General features: G+C 33.5%; 2 protein-coding genes across 2 annotated transcripts in view; both read right to left on the bottom strand.

Moving 5' to 3' along the window:
• Positions 1 to 21,633, bottom strand: part of LOC143920195 (uncharacterized) — a 174,919-nt gene that overhangs the window by 22,372 nt on the left and 130,914 nt on the right. The gene's annotated exons all lie outside the window — the stretch shown is intronic.
• Positions 163 to 2,612, bottom strand: LOC143920196 (uncharacterized). Its single transcript, XM_077442935.1, has 2 exons — positions 2,537 to 2,612; positions 163 to 1,457 (listed from the first exon to the last, which is right to left on the bottom strand). The coding sequence occupies exons 1-2, from the start codon at positions 2,549 to 2,551 to the stop codon at positions 396 to 398; spliced, it is 1,077 nt and encodes a 358-aa protein (XP_077299061.1). The 5' UTR covers positions 2,552 to 2,612; the 3' UTR covers positions 163 to 395.

Below are 21,633 nucleotides of genomic sequence, written 5' to 3'. Positions count from 1 at the left end.
AGTGTGTCGTATTGCTATAAAGCATATAAATAATTGAATGATTTTATAGAAGGTCATTGCCTAGTTTATTTGAAGTGTATTCATACAAGTTTGTGTGTAAGAATAGTATTTTAATTAAAATTGGAGGAAGAGGAAACAGTAAAAAAAATGCTGTTAATTTTTCATGGCTTTATTATTTGTGAAAAAAAAACGATATAAAAATTATTACATTATTTACAATTTTTACAGTGGACGTTGTTGGGCACGTGCGTTCGCATGAACTTCCTGTACCATAATCTTCTTCAGGAAGTAGGAAATGCATTTTGATTGAGTGCATGGCGATCGCTGTCAGGTACGTTGTGCTGTATTTCTTTTTAAATTAACAATTATCAACTAAACGCAATGATGTATGGCACTTATGCGTATCCACCTCCTCCCAACTTGGGTGGTCCGTATTCGGAAGACAAAGATGACCCAGATGAGGAAGAACTACTTCCGAGCTGAAGTCCACCTCCCAGCTGAAGTCCACCTCCGAGCTGAGATCCACCTCCGATTTGCTGAGCTGATCCAGCCAAGTTGCTTCCGAGGCTGAGGCCGGCATCTCCGCCCGATTCCTTTTGGGACCTGTACTTGATGAAGTAAACTTCAGGTTTGGTCGGTTTGGTAGGAGCGAGGCCAGACAATAGCAAGGATTCTTGTTCGTCGGGTTTCTTCACCAAAACGTATACGATTGTCTTCTCTGTGTTCTGTTGTTGCTGTTGGATGACGGCTTGGGATACGGCTGGAGCGGTAGGCGCCTTGATGAAGATGATCTTGTAGTTGGTCCTTGGAGCAGCTGCTGCGATGAATCTCTGTTGTTCTTCAATTGGTTCTGGGGGTGGAACGTGGACGTAGATGTGTTTTTGGACGATGGGAGCTTGTTGAGCTGCTCCAATTCCGAATCCGCTTGAGCTAGATACACTTCCTCCATTGAATCCTCCGCTAGATATTCCTCCACCATTGAATCCTCCGCTGGATATTCCTCCACCATTGAATCCTCCGCTGGATATTCCTCCACCATTGAATCCTCCGCTGGATATACCTCCTCCATTGAATCCTCCACTGGATATTCCACCTCCGAATCCTCCACTTGAAATACTTCCACCTCCGAATCCTCCCGATGCGAATGAGTTGCTAGATTGGATTACTCCAGAACTGAATCCGCTACCGGATCCTGAACTTCCGAATCCGTTTCCAATGCTTGAGAATCCTCCATTGCCTTGGGAAAAGCCTCCTGATGATCCGATGAATTGACCAGAGCCTCCTGAAGATATTCCTAAGTTGCCTCCCGAGTATGGTGTTCCATAGTTGTTGCCAGGAATCACAGGCAAGGATTGTGATGGTGCTGGGAAAATAGGAATAGCTGGAGCCGGTTGATGGTAGTGATAACCACCTGGAGCTTCCGGTCTGGCTTTAGCCAAAGCTACCAACAAAAGAACCTGAAAATAAATCAAATATGATAAAGTGTGCGTACATATAATTTTTTTTAATCCAATGAGAACATAAAATGACTTAAAATAATTATAAAATTCCTTATATAAAATCAAGCATATTAAAATGAAAATTTTAAAGAACTGGTTAAAATCTTGGGATAACCTTCTTTAAGTGATGAAATATTGATTTGAACAGTTTCAATATATGTAAATTAATTCCAAGGGAGTTTCATTTTGGTATTTTGTGTTGAAATTCCTTAGGCTATCTATTACAAATAACCGATTTAGCCATTTGAATAAAGATTATGATTTATAATAAATTTTGAACTATTATAATATGTAAAGTAAAAATCAATCTAAAAATTAATAACATTCTACATAATCTACTCTGCATTTTATGTATTGTAAATATATGTAATATATGCTACTGAAATTATTAGAATTATTTAAAATTTATTGAAATTATTCAAAAGTATTTCAATACGCATTCCTTATGGTGATCATTTTTAAAGCTTCTCATTTACAATATATCAAAATATAGTTTATTAAATGTTTCATTATTAAGTCAGAATTTTTCAAAGACATAAAATACTGATCAAAAAAATATATTCAAAGATTTAATCAATTCGAAGACAAAAATAATATTTATATCAATCATTTTAAAAGATTCTAAGCTACATATAAAATAATAAAGTATGACATGAAAACTGTCCAAATAAATTATAGCCAAAAATGATATAATATATTTTTATGTATGTACGTAGGAATTCATCAAACGCCATACTTTAAATATCCACATTATATTACAATGAAATCGGAGCAAAAGTTATTCATGAAAAACTTCAAAATTCAGCACCGTGCGATTCTTTCAAGCGAAAAAAAAAAAGATGAAACTAATCTACGAATAAAATTGATTATTTAAAACAGTCACAAAAACGAACTTGAACTGTATACCGTTTAAACATTGGATATAATCTATTTTTTTGAGCTATCTTTTGAACACTTTTACATAATTTCACAGAGAACCGCACAGAACGTCACTTTGGCACTGATTCGTTATACATATGATCATGACTGGAGCTTACCGCGAAAGCTTTCATCTTAAGCTTCAATCAGCGGCTTGCTGTGTCTTGTTCGAGGGCCTCTAACACTTCGATTGATGCTTCAGCTGGGGTCTCGAAAGCCTTTATACGAAGGGGCCCCCGCCACTTGCCCATGGGAGGCCCCGGGGGCCCCCAACGACTCACCAATGCTCGTCAGAGACACTTTCTTTAGCGACGCGTTCGGTCAATCATACACGGATCCTTTGATTTGCAAATTTCGTTGCTTCGTTTTTTTTTTAACACCTATTTCTATCTCTCTCTAAATTATATTATAATATTAGCGAAGAAACTCGAGAATTAAATTTTGCAGAAAAAATAATAGCCAACTCAAATTCTCACATAGAAAGTTTGGGAATATATTAAAATTCATTTCATTATGAAGTCGCTTAGGTACATCAAATACGTCTAATGATTATGTCATCATTTAGATGTAATCCGTTATTTTAAGGGATTTTTATTTGATTTTTGACGCAGATTTATTCGTTGAGGTATATATGTATGTAAATACATTTATACACATATATATACATTAAGTTAACAATATATAAAATGAGCTTTAAAAATCATTAAAAGTTTGAGATTTATCTCTAGTAATATTATATTTTTTTTAATAGAGCAAAGATGTCACTTTGTAAAATTAATAATTGGTTTGATTATCATATACAGTCAGTTAGAATTGAATGAAGTTCTGTAGCTGTTCGTTATTAAACGAATGTACAAGATTATAGTGAAAGTTATGAAATAGAATGAATCTTCAATTGAAGCAATTCTGTTATTTTTATTGTTTATTTGATGTATTGGTGGTTTGAACGTGGATTATTGATATCCTATGATGTTGAAAAATCCGGTTTAAAAATTTTATGCGTGAGTGTTGTTGATTTTTTTTTTAGTTAAAAGTGCGAATATCAGTAGACATTTGTGATACTTTTCAAGGTCACGTATATTGTATATGTACGTACAGTCGCAAAAGAGAAAAGTGTTACTTCCGGTTCATCGGATAGATCTCGTAAAAAAATGTGTGTATTTGCAATTGAGAGTTTGGTAGTTTGTAGACACGAGTCGTAAGAATTTGAAATAAATTTCATATTTATTTCAATGCAAAATATGAAATATGTACATATGTATGTATGTATGTATTTTCGCAAGGAATTATTCGTGCGAAATGGTCATGTATTTGAATTTTCGGAGACGGAAACAGATCATTATTTTCAGGCATTTATATGGTATTGAAAATCCAGTGTAATAAAAGGGTATAAATAAATAAAAAAAATAAATATTATTAAAAAAATGTTTTATTACTTAATTATCATAGGAAATTTGGTCAAAAGACGTCGTTTTTCGAAATTCGTATTAAATTATTGCGGCTTTCCTTTCGTCGAATTAATTAAAAATGATAGACATGCGTATATTTTTATATAATAATATTTACATAAGATTCTTCTTCCTCACAAATATTTGCCTATCAGAATTTGGCAAATGAAGTGTGAACAGCATTTAATTTCTTTGGGGTACTCCATATTCTGAATGTTTCATAACGGAGTTGACGATACCAGAACCAGCAGAGTTAACGATACCAGAACCAGCAGAGTTGATACTACCTGCAGAACCAGCAGAGTTGTAACTAGAATCATCAGCTCTGACATCAGCACTAATAGCTGAGCTGGAACCAGAACCTGCAGAGCTGATAAAGTCCTGTTGGTTATTGATAGTGACGACCGGTTTCAGACCAGATCCTCCAGCGTTGACACTGTTGATAGTTTCAGAAATGACATTCTCTGTACCGCCCTCCTTGGGTGCTTTGTACTTGATGAAGTAAACTTCAGGCTTGGGAGGAGGACTCTTGATGATCTGAGCTGTCGTGGAAACGTCAGGTTTCTTGACCAGGACGTAGATGAGAGTCTTGTCTTGAACTTGTTGCTCGTATTGGACAATCTTGGGTTTGATGACTTGAGTGGGCGCTTTGATGAAGATGACTCTGTGTTGAGTCCGTTGTGGTGGCGATTTAACGAGAATTTTGTACTCTTCATCATCTGGAGGTGCCACGTGGAGATAGATGTGCTTCTCTACACCGCCTGCACCGCTGTCTTGCAAGTTGATTTCTTTGGTAGTATGTCCTGTGAATCCTGTGTCGAAAGCTCCACCAGATGTAGAACCAGCGTTTAATCCTCCTCCTACTTGGAAGTTGACTCCAGATCCTCCTTGCAATAAGCCACTATTTCCATTTCCATTTCCATTTCCATTTCCGAAACCGAGATTGTTAGCAGGACCAGAGCCGAGGAATATTGCACCACCTCCACCATTTCCGCCAGAGAACGAGCTTCCGCCATTTCCGGTAGTAAAGTAGGAGTTTAAGCCATTATTGTCAGCTCCGAAGAAGTTTCCACCTCCACCGTTTCCTAATAACAGGCCAGCATTTCCATTGCCTCCAGAAAATTGGAGTGGATTGGTAATCAATTGTCCACCACCAGTGGCAGAAAATTGGTTTACATTAGATAGTCCACTTGGAATTGAAAAGGTGCTGCCTAAAGACGATCCGGACGATTCGAAACGGGGTATTTGGTATTTGTATTGTGGTTTAGCGTAAGCTAAAGTCACCACCAAAAAAATCTGCAATGATACATATAAACAGTAAAGTTTAGAGTATAGCTCAAAGTGATTGCACGGCTTAATTTCGCCTGATATAATATCTTCAAATACATAAGAAGCCAAGTTGTAGTTTTTAGAGTAATCAAAAATCAAAATGAACTAACATTTTAATATGAAACTATCAAATACTATCAAAATTCCCGGAACTTAACTTGATTTAACATTTCCAATCCCTTTCGCTAATTATAAATAAAATTAATCTACCTATCTATTTTATTTTTTGTATTTACTTTCATCGATTTATCTCAATTTTAATCTTTGTATAAGACATCTTATGTTATCTATGTACAACGTTATGTACTTATATACATACTGCATTGTTATTATTATTATATAGAAAGTGATTGCAAAAACGATTATATACGGATCAAAACGATCCACTTTACAATGGACTATAAAGGTAAGTATCGACATGCATATTATAAAGTACACTATTTTAAATCAAAAATATATATGTATATACATATATACAATAGTAAGCTTTCACTTTCATTGCACTTCGATTACATCAAAACACTGATGTATCAACAATGTAAATTAGAGGAAGATAAGCACATTCTAATAGCAGTAATGTAATATACGTCTTAAACTGCATAATGCAATTCGACGGTAAATTGATTTTCACTTGATTGTACGTACACACAACTGATTGCACTTTTGTATTTAATATTCACATTTTTTTTCATGACACGTCTCTTACCGCAAGGAACTTCATGCTGAAAATGGTTTTCAGCAAAGGACAAGCGATGGCACTAGAGTCTTGTCAAAAACTGTCTACTGGATGCATGTAACATGTGGTTTTTATACATTTAATGTATTCAAATTCGATGGACCCACGAAACGAAGGAAAACTACATAAATTGGGAAATATATGAATTAGGATTTTTAAAAACGGTTAGAAATATCGTCGATAAAGGTCAGTTGTCAACGACTTGCAAAATGCACGATAAAAATATTGCAACAAGACTACATTTTATTAAGCAAAATTGGGATAACAGTGGCGAAACTAATATGAATATGTATGGCATGTGACATTTTTTAACGACTCGTATATTAGGGGTGTCGATGCATTATTTTTCATTTAATTTTTTGTGATGTTAATATTTTTGGTATATTTATTTTTTTTAGGGCACACACAGTTTATTCACAAAATTTGGACCATTGTGTTGATAAATCAGAAATAAAATGTGTATAAAAGTTTCATAGGATAATATACTCGGATATGTGTTCATAAGTAGTTTGGCGTAATAGAGCTAGGTCACATGAGTAGTGTTTTTAAATGTTTTCTATTAGTTTTTTCAAATATTTGCTAAAAAGTATTCACTAGGGATGGTTCCATAATACTAATTATATATCTATGTTGAGTCTTTAAACTAATTTTATTCCTATCATCGTGGGAAAACGATGTTTGTATTCCAAAGTCTAATTATATAATATATTCATTTTTCTTGATTGTCTTTCTTATTTCTTCTGTTATTTTTTGTATTTATTTTTAATTATGTGTACAAATATTTGTCTATATGTGTATGTATTTATGTTTAGCGTTCTATGTTACTGTGTGTATATACTATGTTTGTTTATTATTATTATAATGTACTGTTTTGTTTTATATTATTTGTGTTCATTTTGCTATGACCCAATTTGATTTAAAAAACAAAATAATATTTCTCTATTTGGAATAAACATACAATAAGAAAAAATAATTTTTAATTTAATATCGACCCGAAAGGTTAGGATTGTTTGTTTTATTCAACTAACGTATTTTTGAAAATGTTTATCCTCAATAAGAGGTTAGTAAAAATGAGATTTACTAAGTGTATGAAAAATAAATTTCATTAATATTATGTACTTTTTAAGTTTCGATTTAAAAAAAGACTAGCCAGGATGACCCATCTAATATATAATTTCGAAAGAGACTTTGTATGTAAGTATGTATATATCTTTGGTTGGGAATTTTGTAAACCATTCAAAAATTCTATGAGAACGAGTCGATTTTTTTTTCGATTCAAATAAATTGAATAAAAAAACAAATTAATATTTACTATTAGATTCACCATGTTTACGCTGTTTATATTAAAAATACTGAGTGAAGCCTGGTAAAACAAACTATAAATCACTATTTATAGTTAACCTTTTTCAAATACATCTTTAAAGTAAGATTAAATTATTATTTTTAAATATATAACTCCAACAAGAAAATAAACGTATATGTAATTTACGATGTTATAAAAGCGAGGAAAGAAATAAAAAAAATACGTCATAAATATAATTATCTAACACTTTCATATGACCCTTCATATAAATACTAGAATTAGAAATTTTCAAAATGATATTTTCACTTTTTTATTTTTTTCATAATAAATATTACAATATTTTTTTCATTTAAATAATCCATAATATCGACACGGAAAACGATTGAGTTATTTCATAACAATTCTCATGAATAAATTGCAGCAACTGCACATTTAGAAATAATTACATTAACAATTAACGAAAATTTAATTAAATTTCAAATGAAACAAACGCACAATATCGAAATAAAATATATTGTAATTTAATTCATTTAAACGATCGAATTTTAATCTGTTCATTGATGAGCCTGTTCGAATATATTATATTTTTTATTATAAGCATTGACCCACTGTTTTGTCGGAAAAAAAAACTTTTATGAGTTAAAGCCGTCTTGTATAATATTACAATAATATTCAAATTCAAATAACCTGATCGCAAGGCGAAACCGATGAATTCGTTTGCTTGTCAATCATAAAATCTTCTCAGGAATATATTTTTAAATAAATATTACTACCATAATTATTAATTAAAACAATGTGCTTCACGAAATTAATTAGTCCTCGAAAACAAAGCAGGTGTAAACGTGTCGACATTCCATGTCCATTTTGGATTGGAGATTTCAAAATGCGTACAAATATTTTCAAATATCGGTTGAAATGCGCTTGTAAATTTCCGTTGCGCAAAAATGCATATTTAAATAGAAAAATTGCCATATATGTATGCGCTTTCAGATTTGGCATTCGCGCGCAATTAAATTATCGGTGACACTCTTTTGAGACTATCCTATTTTATTATTCGACTATGTGTAGTTGCGGAACGGACTACATAACGTCAATGTTTGCAAGAACGGAAATTTTACGTCAATTACGAAAATATGTCAATAAATTACGTCAAAGAATAGCTTATCACAGGCGGGTTTTATTTGAGTGCCGATATCGGAAAAGATGTCTGGATATAGTGACACTTTGAGGGTAGACATGACATCATACGACATGACATTGTGCTTATTTGAGCTATCTCTTGCTATCGTTGTTTCTTGTAGCGATGCGCTAGTATGCAAGTATGTAGTATAAATAATATGACTCATACATACGATTTGATTTATATATATATACATATACATACATGGGCAGTATGAGCTGTCAGTATAAATAAGATATTTTTGGCATGTTAACCTTTCAGAACCAATGTGATCCTAAATTAATGTGTAGAGATGGATACTATTCGAGTCAGCCAGAGTGCATTTTGGCCCAGGCCTAAGCCTAAGCTATGTAAATAAGGACGTGTTTAAATTGACTTTCAAATTACACTGTTCGACACGAAAAATGGTTCAGATACGAGATATGACTTTTCTTATAGATCTATGCCGAGTAAATACGAATCTGGTAATAAAAAAATGTTGATTGGCTCGAGATTCGGAGATATAAGTGTTTTTTTAATCACTCGATTTTTCTATATCTTCGAGTTGTTCGGTCGATGTATCAAAATCTGTCAATTTCTGTTCAAAATGAATATTGGAATCTATAGTCGGGTATTTTATCTTTCATTTGTAATACTTTTCAACTTTCAAATCTCTCTAAATAGTCGTCCAGTTCAAATCAAAAGTCAAAAGTACTTATTTTCACTTGGGATTTTTCCCCGCTGTTAATACTATTTTATATTGAGTATTTTCTATTGAAACATGTTTATTGGGATAGTGTTCTGGCCACACTATTTTTTGATTTCGTTTAAAAGAGTTAATTGGATGTGTGGTGAATTTTAAACCGGTAAAATTGTGACCAAAAACTTCGTTTTAGTAGAGCACAAATTTGTGTTGTGTGCGCTGCATTATTGTACGCTGCATCATGTGCGTCATTGTACACAACGATATAATGGTCACAAACTTTTTTCAATGTGTTTTTAAATAATTTTGTAATGAAATAATTAGAAGGATTTGAATTTAATAATATATTTATTGAATACGAATATGTATAGCGTAAAAATAAGTATAAGTATTTTTCGTTTAAAAGGGTTAATTGGAAGTGTGCTGAATTTTAAATCGGTAAAATTGCGAGCTAAAAGCTCGTACTAGTATTTACTCGTATCTACACGAATCTGAATTCTGAATCTGAATTCGGGTTCTATCCCTGAATGAGAATGAATTTTTCAGAGTATGCTGTTGGTCAGACCTGGATTTGTGACTCCAGGTTGATCGTTTCCTATCAGAGTTTGCCAATTTTCTCTGATTTCATTGTTGAAACGGTTCCCGGAAAAAAAAAATTGGCTAAAAATCCTTCCTACCTACTATGTCACCACTATTTGAAATTTGATGGATGTACAATAAAAATGTATGTACAATTCATAGATGTCTCGTTAATTTGCGAGTTTTTTCAGTGTCTCGCAATTCAACGACTTATAATAAAAAAATGCTGCATTTGTATTTGTAATTGGCCAGGAAGGCGCATTGGGATTTACCTGTAAAGCCTTCCTGGTATATATGTAAAATAAAATAATAAAATAAAATATGAGAATTAAATAAAATTCCACTTAGAAAAATCATATTTCGACTTTTCTTGTGGATTAACAACAAAAATTCTATTGATAACTGGCTTACCTCGATAAAATAAAATTAACAATGAAAGAAAATCAGAAAATATAGTAAAATATCCATTTAAGTAAATTACATAATAAAAACATATAATGAAATCTTATGAAAAAATTAACAATGAAAAAAAAAAGAAAATCAGAAAACATGGTAAAAATTAAGGAAACACAATATTCTGAATGGATTCTATAAACCAACCAAAAGTAACACTAAATATATCAATGTCAATTTATATGGCCGATGGCGATTACACTATTCTCCTCATCGTCTGGAATAAATAGTAATTATAATAATTATTATTAACGTGGTAAAAAAAAAAAATTTTAAAATGTACAGAACACACGTTTATTGCTTTAGTCACACTGAAATTTCAAATATTTTACAGTGAAAGCATATTTCAAGTGAAAATTTATTTTCACTAGTGAAAATATATATTCACCAATTCAAGCAGTGAAAATGTATCAAACAATGAATTTTCAACGTTTAACTCTATAAATTTAACCCTAACAACACAATCTTTAATGAATACGGCCAAGTCTTACTTAACCTAACCTATCCTAACCCATAAATAGTACCAACCCTAACAATCTAATCTTAAATGAATAAAACCAACCCTGAAAATGTCACTGGTTATGATTTCACTGAAATGTCAGTGAAAATATATTTTTACTTGAAATATAATTTCACTGTGACATACATACATATCAGCAAACAATTTCTCAAACCTCAGATCTGAGACAGCAGGTAGGATGATTTTTTTGCCAATTTTGAGGAACCGTTTCAACAATGATCAGATAAAATTGGCAAACTCCGATAAGAAACGATCAAATTGGAGTCAGAAACACCCAAGTCTAACCAGCAGTATATTACAGATTAGCCGGGGATCGAACCCAATAATCTCTTGGTGCTAAACATAAACGCAACCACTGAGCTATACTGCTGGCTATGTAATCATTGTATTGACACAAGCTTGACATTGATCGATAACGGTGATTCCCATATTTGAATAAATGTAGGAGGAACTTCGTACAAATTCACAATGACATGAAGACACGCTCATTACAGCTGGAAACTACGAGTGTATCTCGCGCCGCACTTTTGAGTGTGTTCTTATCTTTAAGGCGCAGACAGACATAGAGGTACACGACGATTTTATTGTGCAAACTGTTATAAGAAACGATCGACTTGGAGTCGATCAAATATCCAAGTCTAACCAACAGTATAGCCGGATCGAACCCAATAATCACTTGGTGCTAAACATACACGCTACCACTGCGCCATACTGCTGGTTATATATAGGTATAAAAGTAGTGTTTACTTGAGAAAATAATGTACATTTACATATACTGGTTCGGTGATTATTCTCGCGCACGTCATTAAAATCTCGATCATGGAACATCTGGCGCCCTTCAATCAAACTTCATCAATCGAAACTTAGTCACGCGAAATACTGTACTAACGAGAACTCGAGGTTTTGCGCAATTTACGCAATAATCCGTTTCTTCTTCTTGTTAATGCCTTGTCCGCATCCGGACGTTGGCGACCACCTCGTCGATTATTTGAATATATCCGCATCGGTCTTCAGCGGCTCGGAACAGCTCTTCGGCGCTCATATCGGTCCACATGCGCATGTTTCGAAGCCAAGATAACTTTTTCCTGCCAATCCATTTTTTTCCTTCTATTTTCCCCATGGTTATCAAACGGAGAAATTCGTATTTTGGACCCCGTATCATGTGTCCGAGGTACTCCATCTTTCTCCGCTTGATGACAGAAACAAGTTCCCTGCCTCTCCCCATCATGCCGAGGACAGCTTCGTTTGATATCTTTTTGGTCCACGGAATCTTCAGCATACGCCTATAGACCCACATCTCAAAAGCTTCAATGCGGCTGATCATCTTGGTTTTCAGAGTCCACGTCTCACATCCGTGTAGTAATACTGTCCAGACGTAGCTCTTCGCGAATCTCAACCGCGTATGAAGATTGAGATGCTTGTTTGTAAGGGCCGCCTTCATTTTTACAAATGCTGTTCTAGCCATCTCGATGCGGATTTTTAGATCTTCATCTGGGTCCATCTCTTCATTCAGCCAGGTACCCAGGTATTTGAATCTTTTTACTCTTTCTATCACCTCTCCATCCAAGGTTAGATTCCCGGTGTCTGTTTGCATTCTATCTACTATCATAAATTTTGTTTTCTTTAGATTTATGCGCAGACCTCTTCGATTGCTTTCTTGATGTACACGGTCTAGAGATGTTTGCAGGTCTGCTAAATTTTCAGCGACTAGTGCCGTGTCATCAGCATATCTTATATTGGTGATCGTCTCGCCGCCCACCTTGATGCCCTCCGCCTCTTGGAGAGCATCGTGGAAGATGGATTCGGTGTAGGTGTTAAAAAGAGTAGGTGATAGGATGCATCCTTGCCTGACGCCCCGTTCTATAGGAATCTCATCAGTGATCCGTTTACTGTATATGTATTTTTAAAAGTATGAAAATTCTGAAAATTTTCACAATTTAGATACCAGGCTGTATCAGATCCTACATTTTTTAAAATTCTAGATTTTTTAATATTAATGATTCTAATAGATTATTGCAATTTGTCTGCGGGCCACACTTTGGTCCACGAGCCGTAGTTTAACCTTTGAAGGACGGAGCGTCGAGATCGAACGAATGTCCCGAACCGGGGTCGAGTAAGACCCCAGTATTTTTTAATCAAAATACAGCTTTTCTCAATACGAATGGGTTCAATATATATCTTATTAATCATTTTATACATCAACATAAAATAGATTTAGTCCTATAGCATGTTTTTGACTATTTTGTACTAAAAATAACGTCAAGCATCAAAACGCAAACGCACATAGGTAAGGCCAACAGGCAACTGCATGACTCAATAGCCACCCGCCAAAAGCGACGAATACAATAGCTTACAAAAATATAGCTGTCTCTTTCTCTCGCATTGATTCATCGATCAACAAGAATATGTAAGCGAACAGTCAAAAACATGACTTATCGCTACCGCCTTTAAACCATATTTTGGAACGTAGAAATGTATAAATGTATTTTTTTACGATTTAACCCCTTTCTAAATCATACAAAATCTATTAAAATAAATTTCTTGTAGTTCATTCTAGGAATACAAGAAATATAGGGTGTATAGCTTTGAAAACCACATAGTTATTACGAAAAACGTAAAAATTGGGGCACTTGCATACCCCACTTCAGTGAGGGAGGGTTAAGCTGTTTATATTACAAATACCGAGCGAAGTCGGGTCAAAACACTAACATAGTATATGTATTATATAAATTACGTTTGTCTATATCAACATAACCGTTGTTGGATCAGCCGTTATTCTCATTGTATATTATTATGTTTATATATTTATATTTTGAAATATTATATGTATAATAATTAGTATTGTTTCCGATAAAAATATAGCCGAACATTCTAATTACCTGGAATGTATTTTCAATTAAAATCCGCATTAATAGTCAGTCAAATCCGCAAGGCCAACAGGCGACTGCATGACTCAATAGCCACCCGCCAAAAGCGACGAATACAATAGCTTACAAAAATATAGCTGTCTCTTTCTCTCGCATTGATTCATCGATCAACAAGAATATGCAAGCGAACAGTCAAAAACATGACTTATCGCTACCGCCTTTAAACCATATTTTGGAACGTAGAAATGTATAAATGTATTTTTTTACGATTTAACCCCTTTCTAAATCATACAAAATCTATTAAAATAAATTTCTTGTAGTTCATTCTAGGAATACAAGAAATATAGGGTGTATAGCTTTGAAAACCACATAGTTATTACGAAAAACGTAAAAATTGGGGCACTTGCATACACCACTTTTGTGAAGGAGGGTTCAATATTCCGATATCAAACGATGTGTTCCTGTGTGTTATATTTTACACTGTCAAACGTGACAGCAAATCAAACAAACTCGTTGGTATAATATTATAATTGGCGCACAAAATCACATCCAGAAGTTGAGCGAGGTAATTTCCGGAGCGAAACGTGTTAACTTGCACTTGAAATTGTGAGCTAGAAACGAGAAGAAAAGCTTATTGTTTGTTGAGCCAGTGAACCGCACGGCGAGACGATAAATATTGAAATATTCTTGTTATTCTTCTTGACGAGAAAATATTTATCATACGGCACGCGTTCGACCAATTTATACACAAAAATGGCTTTCTCTTTCTAACATGTGTGTACGGTTTGAAGACGATGTCTTTGCTTAAGTCGACCGCAGATTCTGCGACCCACCCATCGTCATAGTCGCCAAAACGACATTAGAAAAATACCGCAAGTATAAAATTCGAAATCGAAACAACCTTTGAGAGGCCTCGAAATCGTTGTGATCAAGGGACAGTGTCAAATATGTTATGTAATATCTATTCATTTTGGATTCGTTTGGTTCTTGTATCAATTGGTTGATGGTATTTGTATAATATACATATGTATGTATATGTAATTCTGTTGTAAAGGTGTGTCTCAATAGTTTTTAGAGTATTTTTATACACATTATACCACGACTCTACGACTTCACGACTCCGCTTACCGTATTAGCCCTGTATAATACGAATTGCTTAAAATGAAAAAATGATCACACTGTAAAATAAAGTAAAAATTTGAATGCACCCGCTCTAAAATCGCCAGACAAATTGAACGACAGATTAACGGACGGCTGCTTTAAATGCAATTCTCGTCTTCTCGAGTGATAGATTGCACATCAGATGACGGGTAACCTTTCGATGTGCACAGATGCAATTATTAAAATTGAGTTGAATCTTTCAGGCGAGCTAAATAAGGCACGATTCGATAAGTTCCGAATCTTGCCTTATTAAACTCGCCAGAAAGATCCAACTCAATTTTAATAATTGCATATGTGCATATCGAAAGGTTACTCGTCGTCTGATGTGCAATCTATCATTCGAGAAAACGAGAATTACGTTTAAAGCTGCCGTTCTGTTAATCTGTCGTTCGTTTGTCTGGCGATTTTAGAGCGGATGCACCAAACCCAAAAATTTGGATGTGACCAACCCATGACTTTATCTACGAATTTGAGGAATATAAGAAGGTCACAAAACAAAATTTGATATTGAACCGTACAGACACATTCACACATACCGACAGTATTATGAAATACTAATTTTGATACAAATTGCGCGTGCAAATGTATGGAAACTTGCACAAGACAAAAGTTCTACTTTCAGTTGTCAGATTTTGTTCAATTTCTTTTTATTACTTAAAATCACTATCAGTATTATAAAAAATAAATAAATAGAAGATTAAAATAATTTAAAAGGTCTAAATAAAATAATGAAATATTGTTTTAAAAAAAAATACTACTTCCGGTTTACGAATTCTAACCAAAACCTTATCAGCTCTAAGTTGGTACATAAAGAAAACAAATATAAATTTACAGATTGATACGTTCAGGGGTGTGGACAGAGAAGTGTTGACAATTTTTTTTATAGTTACTGAGAAAAACATAAAAAAACTCGATTCTCTAGAGTAAAAGTAATACTTCCGGTTCAGATAAAAATATTTAAAAAATATTAGATTTTAAAGATTATTATTTATATTACATGTAAAAAAAATTCAGTCCGATTCATTTAGCGGTTTGGAAGATAATTGAATTCAAAAACTTAAAAAAAGGGGCACCTATAAGGGAAGGTACCATTTCCGGTCAACTTAAAAATTTGAAAAATATTTATGTCGTGTCGATAAGAATTTTAGTAACAGACACTAAGTTTCAGTTCAATAGGACTAACGGTGTTCAAAAAATCCCTAAAATACACAGACACACACACACATTTTTTCTAGATCATGAAAACTTGATCAGTGATCGATTCTGAGTTCAAATCAGTCAAAATCTCGATTTCGAATTTTCGCATGATCACAAAATTTCATCTATTGCTACTACGTACATAGATAAAGTAAACATATTCCACGAACGCTATTTCACTGGTCTTGAAACTTTTTGTTGCGTACGGAGAAATATTCCGAAGACTCTTATATATGTATGAACATTAATATTTTCTCATAAATACTATTCTTGCTTTTTATGACATTAATAATTCGTCCAAATTTTATTGTAAAGGGTTTCAAATTTGACGACACGAAAATAGCGCGCGGGACAAAAGTAAATTCGAAAGAGACCTCGTAAAGTTTGTAACTTTGACGTTTACGTTAACGTTATAGAAAAAAATGACTTCTTAAACGAAGACCATGTGAAACGTAAAGGAGGTTAGTAAAAAATGTATTTTTTTATTCCGATTCTGATTACGATAATTGTTGTTATTATTATTATAAATATTACTTTATTTTTATACGTAAAGGTAGGCATGTATTTAAATTAACTTTGTACATATATTATTATTATATTTATATTACATTTTTTTTTTTCATTCATTTGTATTATCTATATATTATTTATATGGAAGATGGGGATTGCATCGGTTTACCGATTCATATCAGCCAGCAGTTTGGCTTAGTGGTAGCGTATATATTTAGCACCACTGAGGTCAAAGGTTCGAGTACTCGCCATCTGCTGGTTAGATTTGGGGGTTTTGTGACTCCAAATCGATCGTTTATCTATCAGAGTTTGCCAATTTTATCTGATCGTTGCTAAAACGGTTCCTGAAAATTGGCATTAGATCTATTCCTGTTGTCACAAAAATCTGCCTGTGTATAATTTGTAATAATTATGCACAGTAATCTGAAATATATAGATGTCTCTATAGACATCTCTATAATTTCGTATTTATTATATGTATAAAAATTGTACACAAAAAAAAATAATCCATAGATGTCTCTATGATTATTATTTCTGATTAATTGTTATATGCTATATATTCTGATTGTATATGTATTACTGTATTTCTGATTGTTTATGTATTCTGTATTTCGTTAACGTACACCCATCGCATTGGAGCAAATCTGTAATGACGAGTGTATATTGATTTGTAACAATAAAAATAAAAATAAATAAATAAATATCAGTCAGAACATATCAGCTTATCAATAGAAATCTTGTATTTTTCTTCCTAGTTTCAGCAGTTGAAATGAGGGGAAGATTTATGATTCCATCATCATCATCATCATTATTATTCACAGCCATTCGCCATCCACTGCTGGAAGAAGGCCTCTCCAATACTCCAACATGTTTCCATTCTTCTTTATTTTGCGCCACTCTCATCCATCTCATCCCACAAATTTTTCTGATTTCATTCACCCATTTCCCCTGCAGCCTTCTGTACACCTTTTTACATTCTCTCTGGTACAATTCTATCACTTCTTTCATTTATTTCTTCTTCTTTCGTTCATGATCGATTAATTATGATCTAGAAGACTAAAGAAACCCACTCGCATTTTACCATACACATAAATATGTCGAATTTCATTTTCAAACCCAGCATAGTGCGTGTACACATAAACATATGACTTAGATGTCGAAAGCTCATATACGTATGTAGATGAAAATTAGTGGCGTCGAGTCGCGTCGCTTCACTGCTTTTCAAAAGCTTTTATTTATTCTTCGGTGATCTCAGCTTTATATATCAGATTGTTTACACGTACTTTGCACTTTTTAGTAGCGCAATTGCACGCATACTAATTCTAAGCAAAAAAAAAAAAAAGTTTAAACCGCGGTACATCAAAACGATCGTTTAATATTTCACAGAAGAACTTGCTAATGACGTATCTATTGCGAATGCAAATCACATGTGTGCGTATTTCTGCCGTGTTTTTCTTCATCTCATGACAACTTCCATACATAATAGTAGAAAGTGAAACTTAAACCACGCTCAAGCATCACAATGGCAAAGTGTTCATACTTGCACACTTTTATCGACCATAATTGTGAAGGTTGCATTGCAAATAAAATGGCAAAGGTTGTACGCACGTGTGGCGAGTGTTTATGGTGCGCGAAAATTATTATAAAAAAGGTCGAGGACTTATGACCCAGTGACCCAAAACTGTAGGACGCGAAAATCTCAATTCGAAATTATACAAAATGAAAAAAAAAAATGTGTACATAATTCGTAATCTTTTCATGTGACATATGGGGGCCTATTCAGAAAAGTATATAAGCTGCTTATTGCTATTTATTATATGAAATTGAGTGTAGAACGTGAAATGGGATTTCAAAAAAGCCTGTCACATCTCATAATGAATATATGTATATATACGTTGCGGTGATTATGGCTGTACTCACACCAGTTATTAAATGCATTTTTTTTTTAATTTTCAATTTGTCAAATATATGACTCTAGGACATTTGATCGCACGACCATATTTCATCGCGGGGACAACTCGTCGACAGATGCAACGTTATTAAATGTTGTTAAAAAAATGTATATATATACATATATATATATATATATATATATATATATATATATATATATAAATTTATTTATTTATAATAAAATTAAAATTGTAAGAGTTAATTTAATTTAAAAATAAATTACAATATTTAGAAATTTAATTAAAACATTGTGTATATATGTACACAAATATTGATATTTGAAGAATATTTGAATATAAAATAAGATTAATTAATTAAAAAAAAATTGTATATATACATATATATATATATATATATATATATATATATATATATATATATATATATATATATATATATATATATATATATATATATATATATATATATATATATATATATATATATATATATATATATCGTAGACGGTTTTTGGAAGATTTTTTTTTATTCGCCTGAGCAAAGCTGGGCATTGCCAGTTAGTATACTACAATATAACTACCGAGCAGTGCTAGTCTTAGCAAGATTGAATGAACGAAATATTTAAAGTCTAAGCAAAATAATGCATGTTTTGTCACTGTTTGAGAATGCCATTCATCACACATAGACTTTCTTTGAACTATCACTTTGAAAAGGTTAATGGGAAAAATAATAAAAACATTACGTTTATTTATTATACAGTAGTCAAGTAGGTTATATTTATTATAAAATAGTGGTATCTAATTACATGCATTTTTTTTTGGTGCATAAAAAGCACTGCTGACGATCCAGCGGTCGTCAACCTCTGATCCGTGAACAATTTAACGACGGCCTTAAAAGCTCTCAACAAAAATCAAACGGGCATATTGAAGGTAAAACACAATTAAAAAGGTTGAGCGTAACTAATCGAGCCGATTAATATTTAATTTACAGATTCGCGCTCCTTTGGGATCGGATTTTAACTTTTATTTTTGGAATATCCAAAGGGCAAAGTTTGAAACGGTGGAAATAGTCGAGAGATTTCAAAAGAAAGCTTCGAGATCGCAATCGATCGATCATTTTATATTATGCTGGCGCGTGGGTGTGTCGGATTTATTAGTCACGTCATTTTGCACGGTGCGTCCCAACACCAAAAAAAATCAACAAAGGTCAGAATGAAATCTCACAATTAACACGATGACGAAATGACAAAAGCAATTGTGGTATATTGTCTTAAGTAGTTGCGCAGCTGTCGGATCGACCGAAAAATGTTGTTTGATAGTAAAAGCCAGACGGACCATACATATATTGATAGTTCAATATTTTTATGTTATTACAGCCTTAGTTTTATTTATTTATTTACTATTTACATATATAAAAAAAATCGACCTAGAATTGCATGTGTCAAAATGTATCACCATCATCATCAGCTACAGACACTCACCATCCACTGCTGGATGAAGACCTCTCCAACACGCTTCTACTCGACTCTGTTTTGCACAACTCTCATCCATAAAACTCGACACATTTTCCTAATTTCGTCTACCCATCGTCCCTGTGGTCTTCCTTTTACCCTTTTTCACTCTGTCGGGTATCATTCTAGCACTTCTTTTATCCACCTTTCATCCATTCTTCTAGCCACGTGGCCCACCCATTGCCATTTCAATCTCTTCACTCTAACCACTATATTCACAACCCATGTCATACTTCTCACCCACGTGTTTCACTCCATGTATTTCCTCGTTATGCCGAGCATACAGCGTTTCATACTTATTTGAGTGCATTGGACTTTGTGTAGCATCTTGGCGTTTAATGTCCAAATTTAACATCCTTACGTCACCTCTAGCAAAACGCATTGCTCGAAGATCTTTTTGTTCAGACAGACTTTCGTCTACCCATCTTCCCTGTAGTCTTCCTTTTACTCTTTTTCACTCTGTCGGGTACCATTCTAGCACTTCTTTTATCCACCTTTCGTCCATTCTTCTAGCCACGTGGCCCACCCATTGCCATTTCAATCTCTTCACTCTAACCACTATATCCACAACCCATGTCATACTTCTCACCGACGTATTCCGCTTCCTGTCTTTCCTTGTTATTGTGAGCATACACCGTTCCATACTTCTTTGAGAAGCATCTTGGCGTTCAATGTCCAAGTTTCACATCCATACGTCATCACTGGCAGAACGCATTGATCGAAGATCTTTTTCTTCGTGGCATTTTTGATTTAAAAATAACATCATCAATATTCATTCGTCTAAATGTACTCCATGTCAAAATGTATATAATGAAAAAAAATGGATAAAAGCGAGAAATTTACTATACATATATATAAAAATGAATGGCTGTTTGTCTGTCTGTCTTGTATAGGCTCCTAAACCACTCAACCGATTACGATGTAACTTTCAGTATTTGTTGTATGCATATCCGGGAAGCTTAATGTGAAAAAAAATCGCCCAAAACCGGAAATTAGTGGCATTGCAACGCAATAATTTCAAATGTTTTCGCGTCGCGACCTGCGTTGTTAGGGTAAAATAAACAAACAATTGAATAATTTCAAATGTGTTGGCTGCCTGCATTTTTCCGACAAATGGGAACGGGAACGAGTACAATAACGGGAATAGGAACTCAACGGGAAAGGGAATTTCATGCGTTATTGTGTCATTGCAACGCATGCCGGGTTCGGCTAGTAATATATAAATTTTAACGCGTTTGGGACTCGCTGTTGGATTTTGTCGACATGAATTTATTAAAATATGATATAAATTACTACTACTACTACTCGTCAATAAATGTGACCGCCGATTTCTGGTCATAGCAAAGTTGTAGAATATCATGTCGTTGCTTGGTAAATGTACTTAAAGGAGAACTCCACGTCGAACAGGGTCCTTCACGTCGCAAAACTGGATTAAAGAGGTCTTGTAATAAGAAGAGGTTAGTAAAAACAGCGCGACATAGGTTAAAAGCTAGTTAGATTCTCGTTGAAATGTGGCCTATAGACGAAATGATTTTTCTGTCGTAGAAATCACTATTTGCTACATACATATGTATGTATTAGTATCGTGGCTAGTGATTTTACTTCGCCAGTTACATATAATATTATTTTGTGTGTAATTTATTTTGGTGCACTAGAAGTTTTTGTCGGAAATTTTAAGAAAATATTGACAAGTGAAATAAATAGAAACCGGTTGACAAAAGATTTAGAATTGACCGCAATAAAGCTTAAGCATCTGATCTATTGTTTAGAAATTTTGAATCCTTGAAAGACCAGTAGCCTATTGTATGGGCTTAATTACTTATACAT

The sequence above is a fragment of the Arctopsyche grandis genome, chromosome 12 (assembly GCF_051622035.1).
Source record: "Arctopsyche grandis isolate Sample6627 chromosome 12, ASM5162203v2, whole genome shotgun sequence".
Classification (NCBI taxonomy): domain Eukaryota; kingdom Metazoa; phylum Arthropoda; class Insecta; order Trichoptera; family Hydropsychidae; genus Arctopsyche; species Arctopsyche grandis.
This window is presented reverse-complemented; position numbering and strand designations above follow the sequence as displayed.